Here is a 22,730-nt window from a genome sequence, read left to right as displayed (position 1 = left end):
ATACACTTTATTCTATGATAGTGTTTAACTAATGTTTCATTTAATACTGTATTTAAATACACTTTATTCTATGATAGTGTTTAACTAATGTTTCATTTAATACTGTATTTAAATACACTTTATTCTATGATAGTGTTTAACTAATGTTTCATTTAATACTGTATTTAAATACACTTTATTCTATGATAGTGTTTAACTAATGTTTCATTTAATACTGTATTTAAATACACTTTATTCTATGATAGTGTTTAACTAATGTTTCATTTAATACTGTATTTAAATACACTTTATTCTATGATAGTGTTTAACTAATGTTTCATTTAATACTGTATTTAAATACACTTTATTCTATGATAGTGTTTAACTAATGTTTCATTTAATACTGTATTTAAATACACTTTATTCTATGATAGTGTTTAACTAATGTTTCATTTAATACTGTATTTAAATACACTTTACTCTATGATAGTGTTTAACTAATGTTTCATTTAATACTGTATTTAAATACACTTTACTCTATGATAGTGTTTAACTAATGTTTCATTTAATACTGTATTTAAATACACTTTATTCTATGATAGTGTTTAACTAATGTTTCATTTAATACTGTATTTAAATACACTTTATTCTATGATAGTGTTTAACTAATGTTTCATTTAATACTGTATTTAAATACACTTTATTCTATGATAGTGTTTAACTAATGTTTCATTTAATACTGTATTTAAATACACTTTATTCTATGATAGTGTTTAACTAATGTTTCATTTAATACTGTATTTAAATACACTTTATTCTATGATAGTGTTTAACTAATGTTTCATTTAATACTGTATTTAAATACACTTTATGCTATGATAGTGTTTAACAAATGTTTCATTTAATACTGTATTTAAATACACTTTATTCTATGATAGTGTTTAACTAATGTTTCATTTAATACTGTATTTAAATACACTTTATTCTATGATAGTGTTTAACTAATGTTTCATTAAATACTGTATTTAAATACACTTTATTCTATGATAGTGTTTAACTAATGTTTCATTTAATACTGTATTTAAATACACTTTATTCTATGATAGTGTTTAACTAATGTTTCATTTAATACTGTATTTAAATACACTTTTACTCTATGATAGTGTTTAACTAATGTTTCATTTAATACTGTATTTAAATACACTTTATTCTATGATAGTGTTTAACTAATGTTTCATTTAATACTGTATTTAAATACACTTTATTCTATGATAGTGTTTAACTAATGTTTCATTTAATACTGTATTTAAATACACTTTATTCTATGATAGTGTTTAACTAATGTTTCATTTAATACTGTATTTAAATACACTTTATTCTATGATAGTGTTTAACTAATGTTTCATTTAATACTGTATTTAAATACACTTTTACTCTATGATAGTGTTTAACTAATGTTTCATTTAATACTGTATTTAAATACACTTTATTCTATGATAGTGTTTAACTAATGTTTCATTTAATACTGTATTTAAATACACTTTTACTCTATGATAGTGTTTAACTAATGTTTCATTTAATACTGTATTTAAATACACTTTATTCTATGATAGTGTTTAACTAATGTTTCATTTAATACTGTATTTAAATACACTTTATTCTATGATAGTGTTTAACTAATGTTTCATTTAATACTGTATTTAAATACACTTTATTCTATGATAGTGTTTAACTAATGTTTCATTTAATACTGTATTTAAATACACTTTATTCTATGATAGTGTTTAACTAATGTTTCATTTAATACTGTATTTAAATACACTTTATTCTATGATAGTGTTTAACTAATGTTTCATTTAATACTGTATTTAAATACACTTTATTCTATGATAGTGTTTAACTAATGTTTCATTTAATACTGTATTTAAATACACTTTATTCTATGATAGTGTTTAACTAATGTTTCATTTAATACTGTATTTAAATACACTTTATTCTATGATAGTGTTTAACTAATGTTTCATTTAATACTGTATTTAAATACACTTTATTCTATGATAGTGTTTAACTAATGTTTCATTTAATACTGTATTTAAATACACTTTATTCTATGATAGTGTTTAACTAATGTTTCATTTAATACTGTATTTAAATACACTTTATTCTATGATAGTGTTTAACTAATGTTTCATTTAATACTGTATTTAAATACACTTTATTCTATGATAGTGTTTAACTAATGTTTCATTTAATACTGTATTTAAATACACTTTATGCTATGATAGTGTTTAACAAATGTTTCATTTAATACTGTATTTAAATACACTTTATTCTATGATAGTGTTTAACTAATGTTTCATTTAATACTGTATTTAAATACACTTTATTCTATGATAGTGTTTAACTAATGTTTCATTTAATACTGTATTTAAATACACTTTATTCTATGATAGTGTTTAACTAATGTTTCATTTAATACTGTATTTAAATACACTTTATTCTATGATAGTGTTTAACTAATGTTTCATTTAATACTGTATTTAAATACACTTTATTCTATGATAGTGTTTAACTAATGTTTCATTTAATACTGTATTTAAATACACTTTATTCTATGATAGTGTTTAACTAATGTTTCATTTAATACTGTATTTAAATACACTTTATTCTATGATAGTGTTTAACTAATGTTTCATTTAATACTGTATTTAAATACACTTTATTCTATGATAGTGTTTAACTAATGTTTCATTTAATACTGTATTTAAATACACTTTATTCTATGATAGTGTTTAACTAATGTTTCATTTAATACTGTATTTAAATACACTTTATTCTATGATAGTGTTTAACTAATGTTTCATTTAATACTGTATTTAAATACACTTTATTCTATGATAGTGTTTAACTAATGTTTCATTTAATACTGTATTTAAATACACTTTATTCTATGATAGTGTTTAACTAATGTTTCATTTAATACTGTATTTAAATACACTTTATTCTATGATAGTGTTTAACTAATGTTTCATTTAATACTGTATTTAAATACACTTTATTCTATGATAGTGTTTAACTAATGTTTCATTTAATACTGTATTTAAATACACTTTATGCTATGATAGTGTTTAACAAATGTTTCATTTAATACTGTATTTAAATACACTTTATTCTATGATAGTGTTTAACTAATGTTTCATTTAATACTGTATTTAAATACACTTTATTCTATGATAGTGTTTAACTAATGTTTCATTTAATACTGTATTTAAATACACTTTATTCTATGATAGTGTTTAACTAATGTTTCATTTAATACTGTATTTAAATACACTTTATTCTATGATAGTGTTTAACTAATGTTTCATTTAATACTGTATTTAAATACACTTTATTCTATGATAGTGTTTAACTAATGTTTCATTTAATACTGTATTTAAATACACTTTATTCTATGATAGTGTTTAACTAATGTTTCATTTAATACTGTATTTAAATACACTTTATTCTATGATAGTGTTTAACTAATGTTTCATTTAATACTGTATTTAAATACACTTTATTCTATGATAGTGTTTAACTAATGTTTCATTTAATACTGTATTTAAATACACTTTATTCTATGATAGTGTTTAACTAATGTTTCATTTAATACTGTATTTAAATACACTTTATTCTATGATAGTGTTTAACTAATGTTTCATTTAATACTGTATTTAAATACACTTTACTCTATGATAGTGTTTAACTAATGTTTCATTTAATACTGTATTTAAATACACTTTTACTCTATGATAGTGTTTAACAAACGTTTCATTTAATACTGTATTTAAATACACGTTTACTCTATGATAGTGTTTAACTAATGTTTCATTTAATACTGTATTTAAATACACTTTATTCTATGATAGTGTTTAACTAATGTTTCATTTAATACTGTATTTAAATACACTTTACTCTATGATAGTGTTTAACTAATGTTTCATTTAATACTGTATTTAAATACACTTTATTCTATGATAGTGTTTAACTAATGTTTCATTTAATACTGTATTTAAATACACTTTATTCTATGATAGTGTTTAACTAATGTTTCATTTAATACTGTATTTAAATACACTTTTACTCTATGATAGTGTTTAACAAACGTTTCATTTAATACTGTATTTAAATACACTTTATTCTATGATAGTGTTTAACTAATGTTTCATTTAATACTGTATTTAAATACACTTTATTCTATGATAGTGTTTAACTAATGTTTCATTTAATACTGTATTTAAATACACTTTTACTCTATGATAGTGTTTAACTAATGTTTCATTTAATACTGTATTTAAATAAACTTTATTCTATGATAGTGTTTAACTAATGTTTCATTTAATACTGTATTTAAATACACTTTATTCTATGATAGTGTTTAACTAATGTTTCATTTAATACTGTATTTAAATACACTTTACTCTATGATAGTGTTTAACTAATGTTTCATTTAATACTGTATTTAAATACACTTTTACTCTATGATAGTGTTTAACAAACGTTTCATTTAATACTGTATTTAAATACACTTTATTCTATGATAGTGTTTAACTAATGTTTCATTTAATACTGTATTTAAATACACTTTACTCTATGATAGTGTTTAACTAATGTTTCATTTAATACTGTATTTAAATACACTTTATTCTATGATAGTGTTTAACTAATGTTTCATTTAATACTGTATTTAAATACACTTTATTCTATGATAGTGTTTAACTAATGTTTCATTTAATACTGTATTTAAATACACTTTATTCTATGATAGTGTTTAACTAATGTTTCATTTAATACTGTATTTAAATACACTTTATTCTATGATAGTGTTTAACTAATGTTTCATTTAATACTGTATTTAAATACACTTTATTCTATGATAGTGTTTAACTAATGTTTCATTTAATACTGTATTTAAATACACTTTATTCTATGATAGTGTTTAACTTATGTTTCATTTAATACTGTATTTAAATACACTTTATTCTATGATAGTGTTTAACTAATGTTTCATTTAATACTGTATTTAAATACACTTTATTCTATGATAGTGTTTAACTAATGTTTCATTTAATACTGTATTTAAATACACTTTACTCTATGATAGTGTTTAACTAATGTTTCATTTAATACTGTATTTAAATACACTTTTACTCTATGATAGTGTTTAACAAACGTTTCATTTAATACTGTATTTAAATACACTTTTACTCTATGATAGTGTTTAACTAATGTTTCATTTAATACTGTATTTAAATACACTTTATTCTATGATAGTGTTTAACAAACGTTTCATTTAATACTGTATTTAAATACACTTTTACTCTATGATAGTGTTTAACTAATGTTTCATTTAATACTGTATTTAAATACACTTTATTCTATGATAGTGTTTAACTAATGTTTCATTTAATACTGTATTTAAATACACTTTACTCTATGATAGTGTTTAACTAATGTTTCATTTAATACTGTATTTAAATACACTTTATTCTATGATAGTGTTTAACTAATGTTTCATTTAATACTGTATTTAAATACACTTTATTCTATGATAGTGTTTAACTAATGTTTCATTTAATACTGTATTTAAATACACATTATTCTATGATAGTGTTTAACTAATGTTTCATTTAATACTGTATTTAAATACACTTTATTCTATGATAGTGTTTAACTAATGTTTCATTTAATACTGTATTTAAATACACTTTTACTCTATGATAGTGTTTAACTAATGTTTCATTTAATACTGTATTTAAATAAACTTTATTCTATGATAGTGTTTAACTAATGTTTCATTTAATACTGTATTTAAATACACTTTATTCTATGATAGTGTTTAACTAATGTTTCATTTAATACTGTATTTAAATACACTTTATTCTATGATAGTGTTTAACTAATGTTTCATTTAATACTGTATTTAAATACACTTTATTCTATGATAGTGTTTAACTAATGTTTCATTTAATACTGTATTTAAATACACTTTTAAAATGTATATAAAAAGTGTATTCAATTATATTTAATACTCTGACACTGATCTCTGGGAACAAGGAGTCATTTGTTGAACTAACAAAGAAACACCTTCAGTCAACATCAGTCCATGATGTTCTCCCAGCGCCACCTGCAGGACAGCTTTAGACAGCAGCACTCGCTCAGGCCGAGGCAGGTCTGTGGAGTCACTGGAGTCACTGGAGTCTCTGGAGTCTCTGGAGTCTCTGGAGTCTCTGGAGTCTCTGGAGTCTCTGGAGTCTCTGGAGTCTCTGGAGTCTCTGGAGTCTCTGGAGTCTCTGGAGTCTCTGATCTGACAGAAGTGCAGGAGACCTCGGTCTGGAAGACGCTCGTCGTCCTCGGCGCTGCAGACGAACAGTTTGAAAGAGTTTGAAAGAGTTTGAAAGAGTTTGAAAGAGTTTGAAAGAGTTTGAAAGAGTTTGAAAGAGTTTGAAAGAGTTTGAAAGAGTTTGAAAGAGTTTGAAAGAGTTTGAAAGAGTTTGAAAGAGTTTGAAAGAGTCTCCAGTGGTCGGTGAGCATCTGACATGTTTGTGTAGCAGAGTGTGCGTCTCACCTGCCCTCACAGTTGTCCATCTTCATCCATGGCATGTTCACGTCAACTCAGTCTCTCCTCCATGTTTCCTGCATGAAACACCTGAAGAAACGACTGTTGAGTTTCCATGAAAGACAGAAATCCTTCAAACATTAGAATAAAAAGATGTTTTAAAAAAGGTTTTAAATCTTCGAGTCACGTTCAGGTTGTGGATGAAAGTCATGCGAGAGAATCATTCAGATTTATTTGAAGGAATCATGAAAGTTTACGTTCACTGTCATCGTAGAAGAGTTTATGAAACATTATTAAGATCTGATTTAAAACCAAAGACTTTGCAAACATTGACAGTTTGATTGTGAGAAAAGTATATTCATTAATAATAATCAATTTAATAACAGAACTAGGATAAATAGAGAATCTAAGTATTTTTTTATTTACTATTGAGAAACTATTTCTGCAGATGCAGAAGAAAATAACATTTATTCATGTTTACAAACATATTCATATCATGTTTCTGGATGAACTGTTGACAATAACATGTTAATATTAACTGTTCTTGTTATGAATATTTATAATAACATTGTTATTAACGTCAGTCATGTTGTTGTTCGAACACGTTAGAAGTGACGTCACAACTATGACTGAAGAGTCTCTGATCAATATTGACACGGTTAGAAGTGACGTCACAACTATGACTGAAGAGTCTCTGATCAATATTGACGCGGTTAGAAGTGACGTCACAACTATGACTGAAGAGTCTCTGATCAATATTGACGCGGTTAGAAGTGACGTCACAACTATGACTGAAGAGTCTCTGATCAATATTGACGCGGTTAGAAGTGACGTCACAACTATGACTGAAGAGTCTCTGATCAATATTGACGCGGTTAGAAGTGACGTCACAACTATGACTGAAGAGTCTCTGATCAATATTGACGCGGTTAGAAGTGACGTCACAACTATGACTGAAGAGTCTCTGATCAATATTGACGCGGTTAGAAGTGACGTCACAACTATGAATGAAGAGTCTCTGATCAATATTGACACGGTTAGAAGTGACGTCACAACTATGACTGAAGAGTCTCTGATCAATATTGACACGGTTAGAAGTGACGTCACAACTATGACTGAAGAGTCTCTGATCAATATTGACACGGTTAGAAGTGACGTCACAACTATGAGTGAAGAGTCTCTGATCAATATTGACGCGGTTAGAAGTGACGTCACAACTATGACTGAAGAGTCTCTGATCAATATTGACACGGTTAGAAGTGACGTCACAACTATGACTGAAGAGTCTCTGATCAATATTGACACGGTTAGAAGTGACGTCACAACTATGAGTGAAGAGTCTCTGATCAATATTGACGCGGTTAGAAGTGACGTCACAACTATGAATGAAGAGTCTCTGATCAATATTGACGCGGTTAGAAGTGACGTCACAACTATGAGTGAAGAGTCTCTGATCAATATTGACACGGTTAGAAGTGACGTCACAACTATGAGTGAAGAGTCTCTGATCAATATTGACACGGTTAGAAGTGACGTCATAACTATGAGTGACGCCATCAACGAACCGTCACCAGCTCAGGCTAGTTAGAGAAGTTAGCAACATGCTAGTGAAGCTAACTCAACAAACTCACCACTTCCGCGTGAACGACGAGATGTTCGGACAGTGGTTTGGAAACAACAACACGAAGCAAGAACACGTGACTGAGGAAGAAGAAGATAAAAGTCAGGAAGGGAGGAAATCAGTGCAAAATAAAAGACGAGGCTGGAATGTACGGGAGGGACGGGGAGCAGCGAGGGACAAACCACGTCTGCGCGACACACCTGTGGAATTGATGCAATATTGAAAGTACCCGTATATATTTATATTTATTTATATCTCAAAACTATCACAGTATATTTCATTGTCATTCACACTGAAAACATAAGACTGTAAAGTTGTTCAGTGATGCTGTTAAAAGTGTGTATTCATTGAGAAAGAAGTGTTTTATTCAATGTAAAAATAAACCCTGAGATTTAAAGTAATCACGTGATATTAACAACATTCTTCAGACACATGTTAGTTGATCATTGTTGACATGAACCACATCAACACAACTCAGATCGAGCACTTTTAAGATCTTTGGAAACATAACTTTGATTTGTTCTCATAGGTTTGAAAACGCGTGCTTCTCTACGGTGGCCCTGAAGGGCAAAACATATGCGCAAACTCTGACCCCAAATCACAATTTCCTGAAACAAATAAGTAATGTAGTAATGAAGTAATGAAGTAATGAAGTAATGTAGTAATGTAGTAATGTAGTAATGAAGTAATGAAGTAATGAAGTAATGTAGTAATGTAGTAATGTAGTAATGAAGTAATGTAGTAATGAAGTAATGTAGTAAAGAAGTAATGTAGTAATGTAGTAATGTAGTAATGTAGTAAAGAAGTAATGAAGTAATGAAGTAATGTAGTAATGTAGTAATGTAGTAATGAAGTAATGTAGTAATGAAGTAATGTAGTAAAGAAGTAATGAAGTAATGTAGTAATGTAGTAATGTAGTAATGAAGTAATGTAGTAATGTAGTAATGTAGTAATGTAGTAATGAAGTAATGAAGTAATGTAGTAATGAAGTAATGTAGTAATGTAGTAATGTAGTAATGTAGTAATGTAGTAATGAAGTAATGAAGTAATGTAGTAATGAAGTAATGTAGTAATGTAGTAATGTAGTAATGTAGTAATGAAGTAATGAAGTAATGTAGTAATGAAGTAATGTAGTAATGAAGTAATGTAGTAATGTAGTAATGTAGTAATGAAGTAATGAAGTAATGTAGTAATGTAGTAATGTAGTAATGTAGTAATGTAGTAATGAAGTAATGAAGTAATGTAGTAATGTAGTAATGTAGTAATGAAGTAATGAAGTAATGTAGTAATGAAGTAATGTAGTAATGAAGTAATGTAGTAATGTAGTAATGTAGTAATGTAGTAATGAAGTAATGTAGTAATGTAGTAATGTAGTAATGAAGTAATGTAGTAATGTAGTAATGTAGTAATGTAGTAATGTAGTAATGTAGTAATGAAGTAATGTAGTAATGTAGTAATGTAGTAATGTAGTAATGAAGTAATGTAGTAATGAAGTAATGTAGTAATGTAGTAATGTAGTAATGAAGTAATGTAGTAATGTAGTAATGTAGTAATGTAGTAATGAAGTAATGTAGTAATGAAGTAATGTAGTAATGTAGTAATGAAGTAATGTAGTAATGTAGTAATGTAGTAATGTAGTAATGAAGTAATGTAGTAATGTAGTAATGTAGTAATGTAGTAATGAAGTAATGTAGTAATGAAGTAATGTAGTAATGTAGTAATGTAGTAATGTAGTAATGAAGTAATGTAGTAATGTAGTAATGAAGTAATGTAGTAATGTAGTAATGTAGTAATGAAGTAATGTAGTAATGTAGTAATGTAGTAATGAAGTAATGAAGTAATGTAGTAATGTAGTAATGTAGTAATGAAGTAATGTAGTAATGTAGTAATGTAGTAATGTAGTAATGAAGTAATGTAGTAATGAAGTAATGTAGTAATGAAGTAATGTAGTAATGAAGTAATGTAGTAATGTAGTAATGTAGTAATGAAGTAATGTAGTAATGTAGTAATGAAGTAATGTAGTAATGAAGTAATGTAGTAATGTAGTAATGTAGTAATGAAGTAATGTAGTAATGAAGTAATGTAGTAATGAAGTAATGTAGTAATGTAGTAATGAAGTAATGTAGTAATGTAGTAATGTAGTAATGAAGTAATGAAGTAATGTAGTAATGTAGTAATGTAGTAATGAAGTAATGAAGTAATGTAGTAATGTAGTAATGTAGTAATGAAGTAATGTAGTAATGTAGTAATGTAGTAATGAAGTAATGTAGTAATGTAGTAATGAAGTAATGTAGTAATGTAGAAATGTAGTAATGTAGTAATGTAGTAATGAAGTAATGTAGTAATGAAGTAATGTAGTAATGTAGTAATGTAGTAATGAAGTAATGTAGTAATGTAGTAATGTAGTAATGTAGTAATGAATCAGAATCAGAATCCTTTATTTGTCCCGCGAGGGGAAATTCGGTTCAACAACAGCCAGAGCAATGTACCAAGAAAATAAAACACCCAGAAATAAAAAATAATAAAAAGAAAAAGAAATAAAATCTAAATAGAATAGAAAATAAATCTGCACTATATTATATATTCACAATCATATTTACAAAAATAACAAGAAAGGTGCAGTTAAATATTTATCTTGGTGTGTTCTTATTGAGGAGTCTGATGGCAGCAGGGAGGAAGGACCTGCGGTACCTCTCCCTCACACACCTGGGATGGAGCATCCTATCACTGATGGAGCTCCTCAATGCCCTCAGTGTGCTGGAGAGGGTGAGATAAGTTCTTCCTCATGGAGCCCAGCTTGCTCCGTATCCTCCTCCCAGACACTTCCTCCACAGGATCCAGGGGGCGCCCTAGGACGTAACCGGCCTTCTTAATAAGGCTGTCCAGTTTAGCCCTATCCTTTGCTGTCATGCTGCTCCCCCAGCAGACCACACCGTTGAAGATGGCAGAGGCCACTTCTGAGTCATAGAATGACTTCAGGAGTGACCCCCGGACACCAAACGACCTCAACCTCTGAAGCAGGTAGAGTCTACTCCGCCCTTTTTTATAAAGAGCAGCAGTGTTATCCACCCAGTCCAGGCGGTTGTTGAGGTGGACACCCAGGAACTTGTAAGACGTGACAATCTCAATGTCCTGTCCCTGGATGTTCAGTGGTGAGGGGGAGATGGAGGGACACCGCCGGAAATCCACAATCAACTCCTTAGTTTTGCTGGAGTTGATCTTGAGGTGATTTTCCAGGCACCAGTCAACAAAGTCCTGGACAAGTCCCCGGTACGACCCGTCATCCCCGTCCTTAATGAGGCCGACGATGGCGGAGTCGTCCGAGAACTTTTGCAGGTGACTGGTGGGAGACAGGTGTTGGAAGTCTGCAGTGTACAGTGAAAAAAGGAACGGTGCCAGCACCGTTCCCTGGGGGACCCCTACACTGCACAGTACAGTCTTCGAAACACCATCCCGGGTCCTCACGAACTGTGGACGGTTGGTGAGGTAGTCCACAATCCAGTCCGTGAGGTGAGTGTCCGCTCCAGACAGCTCCAGCTTGTCCCTCAGGATGTCTGACCTGATGGTGTTGAAAGCACTGCTTAGATCCAGGAAAAGGATCCTCACAGTGCTTCCAGGCGACTCCAGGTGAGAAAGTGCTCGGTGGAGAAGGAAGATGATGGCGTCCTCCACGCCGATGTCAGGTTGGTAGGCAAACTGCAACGGATCCATGGAGGAGCGCACCAGAGGACTCAGGTAACTAAGGACCAGCCGCTCCAGAGCCTTCATAAGGTGGGATGTCAAGGCCACAGGTCTGTAGCAGCTGGGATCCTTAGGGTGCTGAGTCTTCGGCACCGGTACCACATAGGACGTCTTCCACAGTAGTGGAAGTAATGTAGTAATGTAGTAATGAAGTAAATAAGTAATGTATTTATGAAGTAATGTAGTAATGTAGTAATGTAGTAATGTAGTAATGTAGTAATGTAGTAATGAAGTGATGTAGTGATGTAGTAATGTAGTAATGTAGTAATGTAGTAATGAAGTCATGTATTGATGTAGTGATGTAGTAATGTAGTAATGTAGTAATGTAGTAATGTAGTAATGTAGTAATGTAGTAATGTAGTAATGAAGTAATGTAATAATGTAGTAATGTAGTAATGTAGTAATGTAGTAATGAAGTAATGTAATAATGTAGTAATGTAGTAATGTAGTAATGAAGTAATGAAGAAATGTAGTAATGAAGTAATGTATTCATGAAGTAATGTAGTAATGTAGTAATGTAGTAATGAAGTCATGTAGTCATGTAGTCATGTAGTCATGTAGTAATGAAGTAATGTAGTAATGTAGTAATGTAGTAATGAAGTGATGTAGTGATGTAGTAATGTAGTAATGAAGTAATGTAGTAATGAAGTCATGTAGTGATGTAGTAATGTAGTAATGTAGTAATGAAGTAATGTAGTAATGAAGTAATGTAGTAATGTAGTAATGTAGTAATGAAGTAATGTAGTAATGTAGTAATGTAGTAATGAAGGCATGTAGTGATGAAGTAATGTAGTAATGTAGTAATGAAGTAATGAAGTAATGTAGTAATGTAGTAATGTAGTAATGAAGTCATGTAGTGATGTAGTAATGTAGTAATGTAGTAATGAAGTAATGTAGTAATGAAGTCATGTAGTGATGTAGTAATGTAGTAATGTAGTAATGAAGTAATGTAGTAATGAAGTAATGTAGTAATGTAGTAATGTAGTAATGAAGTAATGTAGTAATGTAGTAATGTAGTAATGTAGTAATGTAGTAATGTAGTAATGAAGTAATGTAGTAATGAAGTAATGTAGTAATGTAGTAATGAAGTAATGTAGTAATGTAGTAATGAAGTAATGTAGTAATGAAGTAATGTAGTAATGAAGTAATGTAGTAATGAAGTAATGACGTAATGTAGTAATGAAGTAATGTAGTAATGAAGTAATGTAGTAATGAAGTAATGTAGTAATGTAGTAATGAAGTAATGTAGTAATGTAGTAATGTAGTAATGAAGTAATGTAGTAATGTAGTAATGAAGTAATGTAGTAATGAAGTAATGTAGTAATGTAGTAATGTAGTAATGTAGTAATGTAGTAATGAAGAACTAGTATCAACCCTGGTGTCATTAAACATCAACTAGTATCGACTCTGGTGTCATTAAACATCAAATAGTATCAACTCTGGTGTCATTAAACATCAACTAGTATCAACTCTGGTGTCATTAAACATCAACTAGTATCAACTCTGGTGTCATTAAACATCAACTAGTATCAACTCTGGTGTCATTAAACATCAACTAGTATCGACTCTGGTTTCATTAAACATCAACTAGTATCAACTCTGGTTTCATTAAACATCAACTAGTATCAACTCTGGTGTCATTAAACATCAACTAGTATCAACTCTGGTGTCATTAAACATCAACTAGTATCAACTCTGGTGTCATTAAACATCAACTAGTATCAACTCTGGTTTCATTAAACATCAACTAGTATCAACTCTGGTGTCATTAAACATCAACTAGTATCAACTCTGGTGTCATTAAACATCAACTAGTATCAACTCTGGTGTCATTAAACATCAACTAGTATCAACTCTGGTGTCATTAAACATCAACTAGTATCAACTCTGGTGTCATTAAACATCAACTAGTATCAACTCTGGTGTCATTAAACATCAACTAGTATCGACTCTGGTGTCATTAAACATCAACTAGTATCAACTCTGGTGTCATCAAACATCAACTAGTATCAACTCTGGTGTCATTAAACATCAACTAGTATCAACTCTGGTGTCATTAAACATCAACTAGTATCAACTCTGGTGTCATTAAACATCAACTAGTATCAACTCTGGTGTCATTAAACATCAACTAGTATCGCCTCTGGTGTCATTAAACATCAACTAGTATCAACTCTGGTGTCATTAAACATCAACTAGTATCAACTCTGGTGTCATTAAACATCAACTAGTATCAACTCTGGTGTCATTAAACATCAACTAGTATCAACTCTGGTGTCATTAAACATCAACTAGTATCGACTCTGGTGTCATTAAACATCAACTAGTATCGACTCTGGTGTCATTAAACATCAACTAGTATCAACTCTGGTGTCATTAAACATCCACTAGTATCGACTCTGGTGTCATTAAACATCAACTAGTATCGACTCTGGTTTCATTAAACATCAACTAGTATCAACTCTGGTGTCATTAAACATCAACTAGTATCAACTCTGGTGTCATTAAACATAAACTAGTATCAACTCTGGTGTCATTAAACATCAACTAGTATCAACTCTGGTGTCATTAAACATCAACTAGTATCAACTCTGGTGTCATCAAACATCAACTAGTATCAACTCTGGTGTCATTAAACATCAACTAGTATCAACTCTGGTGTCATTAAACATCAACTAGTATCGACTCTGGTGTCATTAAACATCAACTAGTATCAACTCTGGTGTCATTAAACATCAACTAGTATCAACTCTGGTGTCATTAAACATCAACTAGTATCGACTCTGGTGTCATTAAACATCAACTAGTATCGACTCGGGTGTCATTAAACATCAACTAGTATCAACTCTGGTGTCATTAAACATCAACTAGTATCAACTCTGGTGTCATTAAACATCAACTAGTATCGACTCTGGTGTCATTAAACATCAACTAGTATCAACTCTGGTGTCATTAAACATCAACTAGTATCGACTCTGGTGTCATTAAACATCAACTAGTATCAACTCTGGTGTCATTAAACATCAACTAGTATCAACTCTGGTGTCATTAAACATCAACTAGTATCAACTCTGGTGTCATTAAACATCAACTAGTATCAACTCTGGTGTCATTAAACATCAACTAGTATCGACTCTGGTGTCATTAAACATCAACTAGTATCGACTCTGGTGTCATTAAACATCAACTAGTATCAACTCTGGTGTCATTAAACATCCACTAGTATCGACTCTGGTGTCATTAAACATCAACTAGTATCGACTCTGGTTTCATTAAACATCAACTAGTATCAACTCTGGTGTCATTAAACATCAACTAGTATCAACTCTGGTGTCATTAAACATCAACTAGTATCAACTCTGGTGTCATCAAACATCAACTAGTATCAACTCTGGTGTCATTAAACATCAACTAGTATCAACTCTGGTGTCATCAAACATCAACTAGTATCAACTCTGGTGTCATTAAACATCAACTAGTATCAACTCTGGTGTCATTAAACATCAACTAGTATCGACTCTGGTGTCATTAAACATCAACTAGTATCAACTCTGGTGTCATTAAACATCAACTAGTATCAACTCTGGTGTCATTAAACATAAACTAGTATCGACTCTGGTGTCATTAAACATCAACTAGTATCGACTCGGGTGTCATTAAACATCAACTAGTATCAACTCTGGTGTCATTAAACATCAACTAGTATCAACTCTGGTGTCATTAAACATCAACTAGTATCAACTCTGGTGTCATTAAACATCAACTAGTATCGACTCTGGTGTCATTAAACATCAACTAGTATCGACTCTGGTTTCATTAAACATCAACTAGTATCAACTCTGGTGTCATTAAACATCAACTAGTATCAACTCTGGTGTCATTAAACATCAACTAGTATCAACTCTGGTGTCATTAAACATCAACTAGTATCAACTCTGGTGTCATTAAACATCAACTAGTATCGACTCTGGTGTCATTAAACATCAACTAGTATCGACTCTGGTGTCATTAAACATCAACTAGTATCGACTCTGGTGTCATTAAACATCAACTAGTATCGACTCTGGTGTCATTAAACATCAACTAGTATCGACTCTGGTGTCATTAAACATCAACTAGTATCGACTCTGGTGTCATTAAACATCAACTAGTATCGACTCTGGTGTCATTAAACATCAACTAGTATCAACTCTGGTGTCATTAAACATCAACTAGTATCGACTCTGGTGTCATTAAACATCAACTAGTATCAACTCTGGTGTCATTAAACATCAACTAGTATCGACTCTGGTGTCATTAAACATCAACTAGTATCAACTCTGGTGTCATTAAACATCAACTAGTATCGACTCTGGTGTCATTAAACATCAACTAGTATCAACTCTGGTGTCATTAAACATCAACTAGTATCAACTCTGGTGTCATTAAACATCAACTAGTATCAACTCTGGTGTCATTAAACATAAACTAGTATCGACTCTGGTGTCATTAAACATCAACTAGTATCGACTCGGGTGTCATTAAACATCAACTAGTATCAACTCTGGTGTCATTAAACATCAACTAGTATCAACTCTGGTGTCATTAAACATCAACTAGTATCAACTCTGGTGTCATTAAACATCAACTAGTATCGACTCTGGTGTCATTAAACATCAACTAGTATCGACTCTGGTTTCATTAAACATCAACTAGTATCAACTCTGGTGTCATTAAACATCAACTAGTATCAACTCTGGTGTCATTAAACATCAACTAGTATCAACTCTGGTGTCATTAAACATCAACTAGTATCAACTCTGGTGTCATTAAACATCAACTAGTATCGACTCTGGTGTCATTAAACATCAACTAGTATCGACTCTGGTGTCATTAAACATCAACTAGTATCGACTCTGGTGTCATTAAACATCAACTAGTATCGACTCTGGTGTCATTAAACATCAACTAGTATCGACTCTGGTGTCATTAAACATCAACTAGTATCGACTCTGGTGTCATTAAACATCAACTAGTATCGACTCTGGTGTCATTAAACATCAACTAGTATCAACTCTGGTGTCATTAAACATCAACTAGTATCGACTCTGGTGTCATTAAACATCAACTAGTATCAACTCTGGTGTCATTAAACATCAACTAGTATCGACTCTGGTGTCATTAAACATCAACTAGTATCAACTCTGGTGTCATTAAACATCAACTAGTATCGACTCTGGTGTCATTAAACATCAACTAGTATCAACTCTGGTGTCATTAAACATCAACTAGTATCAACTCTGGTGTCATTAAACATCAACTAGTATCGACTCTGGTGTCATTAAACATCAACTAGTATCAACTCTGGTGTCATTAAACATCAACTAGTATCGACTCTGGTGTCATTAAACATCAACTAGTATCGACTCTGGTGTCATTAACATCAACTAGTATCTACTCTGGTGTCATTAAACATCAACTAGTATCGACTCTGGTGTCATTAAACATCAACTAGTATCAACTCTGGTGTCATTAAACATCAACTAGTATCAACTCTGGTGTCATCAAACATCAACTAGTATCTTCAAGACGCAGTAACTTCTCATCATGACCATGTTTTAATTATTACTTAATAAAGTTGCTCTGAAATCTGGACGAACGAGAGGTTACGAGAGTCCATTATGACATAATAATGGCTTCACTCCTCCTCCAGCTGTAATCACACTTTGTTTATACCCTGGAGGTGGAGAGCATTGATGACGCGCGGTGACAAACATCCATGCTTGAACAATCACAGCAGAGTGGGTGTGGTTATGGTCAACAAGATTTCATCTCCAGAACAACAGTGTTTTCAGTGGGCGGAGCTTAAGATCATTTTCTAACGTTGATATTTTGTTGTTGACGATGGAAGCTAACGATCGTCTTCATGAGGATAAATGTATCTCCTGAGCTGGTGTGAGCGTCTGAACCTGGTCCAGGATGAAGAACTTAAAGGTTCTCAGGTGTTACGTCTTCATCCGTCATCACTTCCTGGAACATCTATGACGTGTGTTCAAGACTCACAGTCGTGGAAGAAGAAGATCGGACGACATATATATATACAGTATATATATATATATATATATATACTTATTTATTTATATACATTCCTGCTTTAGGAGCTCAAATCATAGCATTGTAAATAAATACAATATAATAATGTTTCTATATTTAAATAACATTTAACTTCCATGTTTGTGTAGATTTACACGCGTGTGAACTTAAATAAATGAACTTTTCCTTCAGCACTTTCAACTCAACTTTATTGACAGTGTCCATCATGACAGAGATTTCTGAAGTTACAACTTTGTAAGAGACGACAAAAACAAACAGTGACCGAGAGAGACGTCCTTTTGACAGAAACCTCGAGCAGAACCGGACTCAGACTACTCACACTCAAACTCTCTCCCTCACACACACACGCACACACTCCCCCCCTCACACACACACACACACACGCACACACACACACACACACACACACACACACACACACACACACACACACACACACACACACACACACACCTACACGCACACACACCTACACGCACCCACAAAACACACATACACACACACACACACATGCACAAACACACTCACACACACCTACACACACCCACAAAACAAACATACACACACACACACACACACACCTACACGCACCCACAAAACACACATACACACACACAAGCACACACGCACACACATGCACAAACACACTCACACACACCTACACGCACCCACAAACACGCACACACATGCACATACACACGCACACACTCATGCACACACAAACACGCACACACATGCACACGCACTTGCACACACAAACACTCATGCACACACACGCACACATGCACACACACAAGCACACACACACATACACACACACGCACACACCAACACACACACACAGACTCTCATAAATCCTGGGTGTGTTTCCAGCAGCTGCACAACTTTACGAGGCTAGATGAAGGAAAACTGAATTCTCAGGTCACGACATGTTGTTGTTCTTTCCTCTGTGTCTGTGTGTGTAGATGTATTTATACACACACACACTTATATGTATATATATGTGTGTGTGTGTATAAATACACTTACACACTTATATGTATATATATGTGTGTGTAGATGTATTTATACACACACACACTTATATGTATATACATGTGTGTGTGTGTATAAATACACTTACAAACTTATATGTATATGTATATATATGTGTGTGTGTGTATACATACATGTACACACACTTATATGTATATATATATGTGTGTGTAGATGTATTTATACACACACACACATATATATACATATACATATAAGTGTGTGTTGGTGTATTTATACACACATGCACACATATATATATACATATAAGTGTGTGTACATGTATGTATACACACACACACATATATATACATATACATATAAGTGTGTGTGGGTGTATTTATACACACACACACACATATATATATATACATATAAGTGTGTGTTGGTGTATTTATACACACACACACATATATATACATATAAGTGTGTGTAGGTGTATTTATACACACACACACATATATATACATATACATATAAGTGTGTGTTGGTGTATTTATACACACACACACACATATATATACATATAAGTGTGTGTAGGTGTATTTATACACACACACATATATATATATATACATATAAGTGTGTGTAGGTGTATTTATACACACACACACACATATATATATACATATAAGTGTGTGTAGGTGTATTTATACACACACACACACATATATATATACATATAAGTGTGTGTAGGTGTATTTATACACACACACATATATATATATATACATATAAGTGTGTGTAGGTGTATTTATACACACACACACACATATATATATACATATAAGTGTGTGTAGGTGTATTTATACACACACACACATATATATACATATACATATAAGTGTGTGTTGGTGTATTTATACACACACACACACATATATATATACATATAAGTGTGTGTAGGTGTATTTATACACGCACACATATATATATATATATACATATAAGTGTGTGTTGGTGTATTTATACACACACACACACATATATATATACATATAAGTGTGTGTAGGTGTATTTATACACACACACACATATATATACATATACATATAAGTGTGTGTGGGTGTATTTATACACCCACACACACATATATATATACATATAAGTGTGTGTTGGTGTATTTATACACGCACACACATATATATACATATACATATAAGTGTGTGTTGGTGTATTTATACACACACACACATATATATATACATATAAGTGTGTGTTGGTGTATGTATACACGCACACATATATATATATATTGTAAGGTAAGGTAAGGTAAAACTTTATTGATCCCTCAGGAGGTCTTTGGGAATTTTTTTTTTCCAATAGCCAGCAATTTTTCATAAACAATAGAAAATAATACATAAAAAATAAAATAAGAAGAAGAACATAAAGAGAAAGAACAAGATGACACAATCTAAGTCTAAAGATAAAGATAAAGAACAAAGGTCAAAGAAAAACAACAAAGACAAAGAATACAAAGACTAACATATACATCCAGATACTTTCACTCCACTCCTGCCCCGAACTCAGAATTGTACAATTTAATAGCCCGAGGAATGAATGAGTCCCTGAGTCTATTAGTGTTGCACCTGGGTAGGAGCATTCGTGCTTCATCTGCTTCTCTGCTCACTGATGACAGTGTTCAGAGGATGATGTCATCATTATGATGGACAGTAGTTTGTAAGTAAGTAAGTAAGTAATATTTATTAATATAGCGCTTTTCGAGATCAGGGTCACAAAGCGCTTAGACAATCAAAACAATACTCAAAAAAGTACATACTTTAAAGATCAAGATAATACTGAGAACAACACAGGAGTTCGAGAAATTCAAGGAAAAGCCTGAACAAATAGAAACGTCTTAAGGTGTTTCTTAAAGGAGTCAGTAGATCCATCAAGCGCAAAGAGAGAGAAGATCGTTCCAAAGCTTAGGAGCAACAGCCTGAAAAGATTTCTCTCCTCTGGTCCTGTTCAATGATCTCCTCTCAGCAACTGTCACCAGTGAGTCCAGCTTCATTCCAACCACAGAACCAGCCCTCCTGATCAACCTGTCCAACCTGTTGACACTCCTCTTGGACACATTTCCACCCCAACACACCACAGCATAGAACACTGGCCACCACAGACTGGTAGAACATGCAGAGGAGCTTCTTGCAGATGTTAAATGATCGAAGCCTCCTCAGAAAGTACTTCTACTCTGAACCTTCTTATATACATGGTCTGTGTTGCAGGACCAGTTTACTGTCCATCCACACACGAGGTACTTATAGTTGTCAACTATCTCCACCTCGTCGCCTCTGATGGACACTGGACGTGGCTTTGTCCTGGACCTCCCGAAGTCCAAGACCAGCTCCTTGGTCTTTGAGGTGTTCAGCTGCAAGTGGTTCCTCTCACTCCAGTCCACAAAGTCACTTATCAGACTCCTGTACTCGTCTTCGCTGTTGTCCCTGATGCATCCAACAATGGCAGAGTCGTCAGCATACTTCTGGACGAGACTCAGCTCTGAGTTGTAAGGTCTGAAGTGTAGATGGTGAAGAGGAGAGGGGCCAGTACTGTCCCCTGAGGTGCTCCTGTACTGCACACCACAGTGTCAGACTTGATATCCTTCAGCCTGACATACTGTGGTCGATCAGTAAGATAGTCCGTAATCCAGGAGACCAGGGGTCTTGAAACAGGGGTCTTGCTACAGGGGTCTTGTAACGTTGTAACGTTTGGTCCTCCACACATGACCAGACGGTTGTCTTGCACAGATATTGTTTCTTTATTCGCTGTACTCACAGAGAGGTTATTGTTTCGGCCACAACCAACGCCGCTCGTTCTTCACACCACCAAGTTGAACGCGAACTCTCTCTAACAACAACTGCGCACAGACTCACCTTCCTAAAGTGCCCGCAACATTAATGAACAGAACAAACAGGATCGTTACACTGCCCCCCCAACAGTTAGTTTCTCGACCCCGAGGAAATGAAGTCTCTAAAGCGAGGAGGCAGCTGACGATGCCTTCTAGGCCGATTGGATCTGGCCGCGGGACTAGGACTCTCAACAGTCTGGAGGTCCGAGCTGCTCTGGGTAACTGTTGGTTCCCTCTGGGGCCCCCTATCCACAGCAGAAGGTAAGTGATTTTGGAACTACCACTTGCCACCTTTCCTCCCCCCAAGATGAGTCCTTCCATCCTCGCTGTAAAACTCCATCTTTCAGCCGCAACGAGTCAAACTTAGACCACAGTCCTTTGGTGGCAGTAGAGAGCCCAGATATCTCATCCCATGACGGCTTCTGACTGACCGTGCACCACTGAAGCACTAGCTGTAAATCTGGATCTTCTTCCTGCCTTGTTCTCCACTCAAGTGCTTCAACAACTTGTAGGGCCCTGCATGAGAAGTGTCCAGTGCTCTCTGCCTGTGTAAGCTCCCTCTCTTTCACCTCTGGCTTATCACAGTAGCGACAGCCTTCTGAGGCACATGGTCGACGGGACAGTCCATCTGCATTTGAGTGTTGTGTACCTGCCCTGTGTGCTACCGTAAAGTCAAAGGTCTGCAGCTCCTCCAACCAACGAGCAACCTGTCCCTCGGGCTCACTGAACGACATCAACCACTGTAGAGCAGCATGATCAGTTCGAACGACAAATGGTGTTCCACAGAGGTAATATTTGAAGTGTTTTACAGC

General features: G+C 32.8%; 1 protein-coding gene across 2 annotated transcripts in view; it reads right to left on the bottom strand.

Annotated features, from left to right (window-relative positions):
* The window catches only part of LOC148067964 (alsin-like), a 55,459-nt gene extending 47,101 nt beyond the window's left edge, over nt 1-8,358 (bottom strand). For both annotated transcript variants that reach the window (XM_087803707.1, XM_087803708.1), the window contains exons 1-3: nt 8,212-8,358; nt 6,590-6,670; nt 6,109-6,380 (exon numbers count right to left, since the gene is read on the bottom strand). In XM_087803707.1, coding sequence (XP_087659833.1) covers nt 6,109-6,380; nt 6,590-6,624 — 307 coding nt within the window. In that variant the 5' untranslated portion in view covers nt 6,625-6,670; nt 8,212-8,358. The remainder of the gene's footprint in view (nt 1-6,108; nt 6,381-6,589; nt 6,671-8,211) is intronic.
* Between the last annotated feature and the right edge of the window lie 14,372 nt (nt 8,359-22,730).

Source organism: Callionymus lyra, chromosome 12 (assembly GCF_982586985.1).
Source record: "Callionymus lyra chromosome 12, fCalLyr1.hap1.1, whole genome shotgun sequence".
Taxonomy (NCBI): Eukaryota; Metazoa; Chordata; class Actinopteri; order Syngnathiformes; family Callionymidae; genus Callionymus; species Callionymus lyra.
The sequence above is the reverse complement of the archived record's forward strand: the minus strand, read 5'-3'. Positions and strand labels throughout refer to the sequence as shown.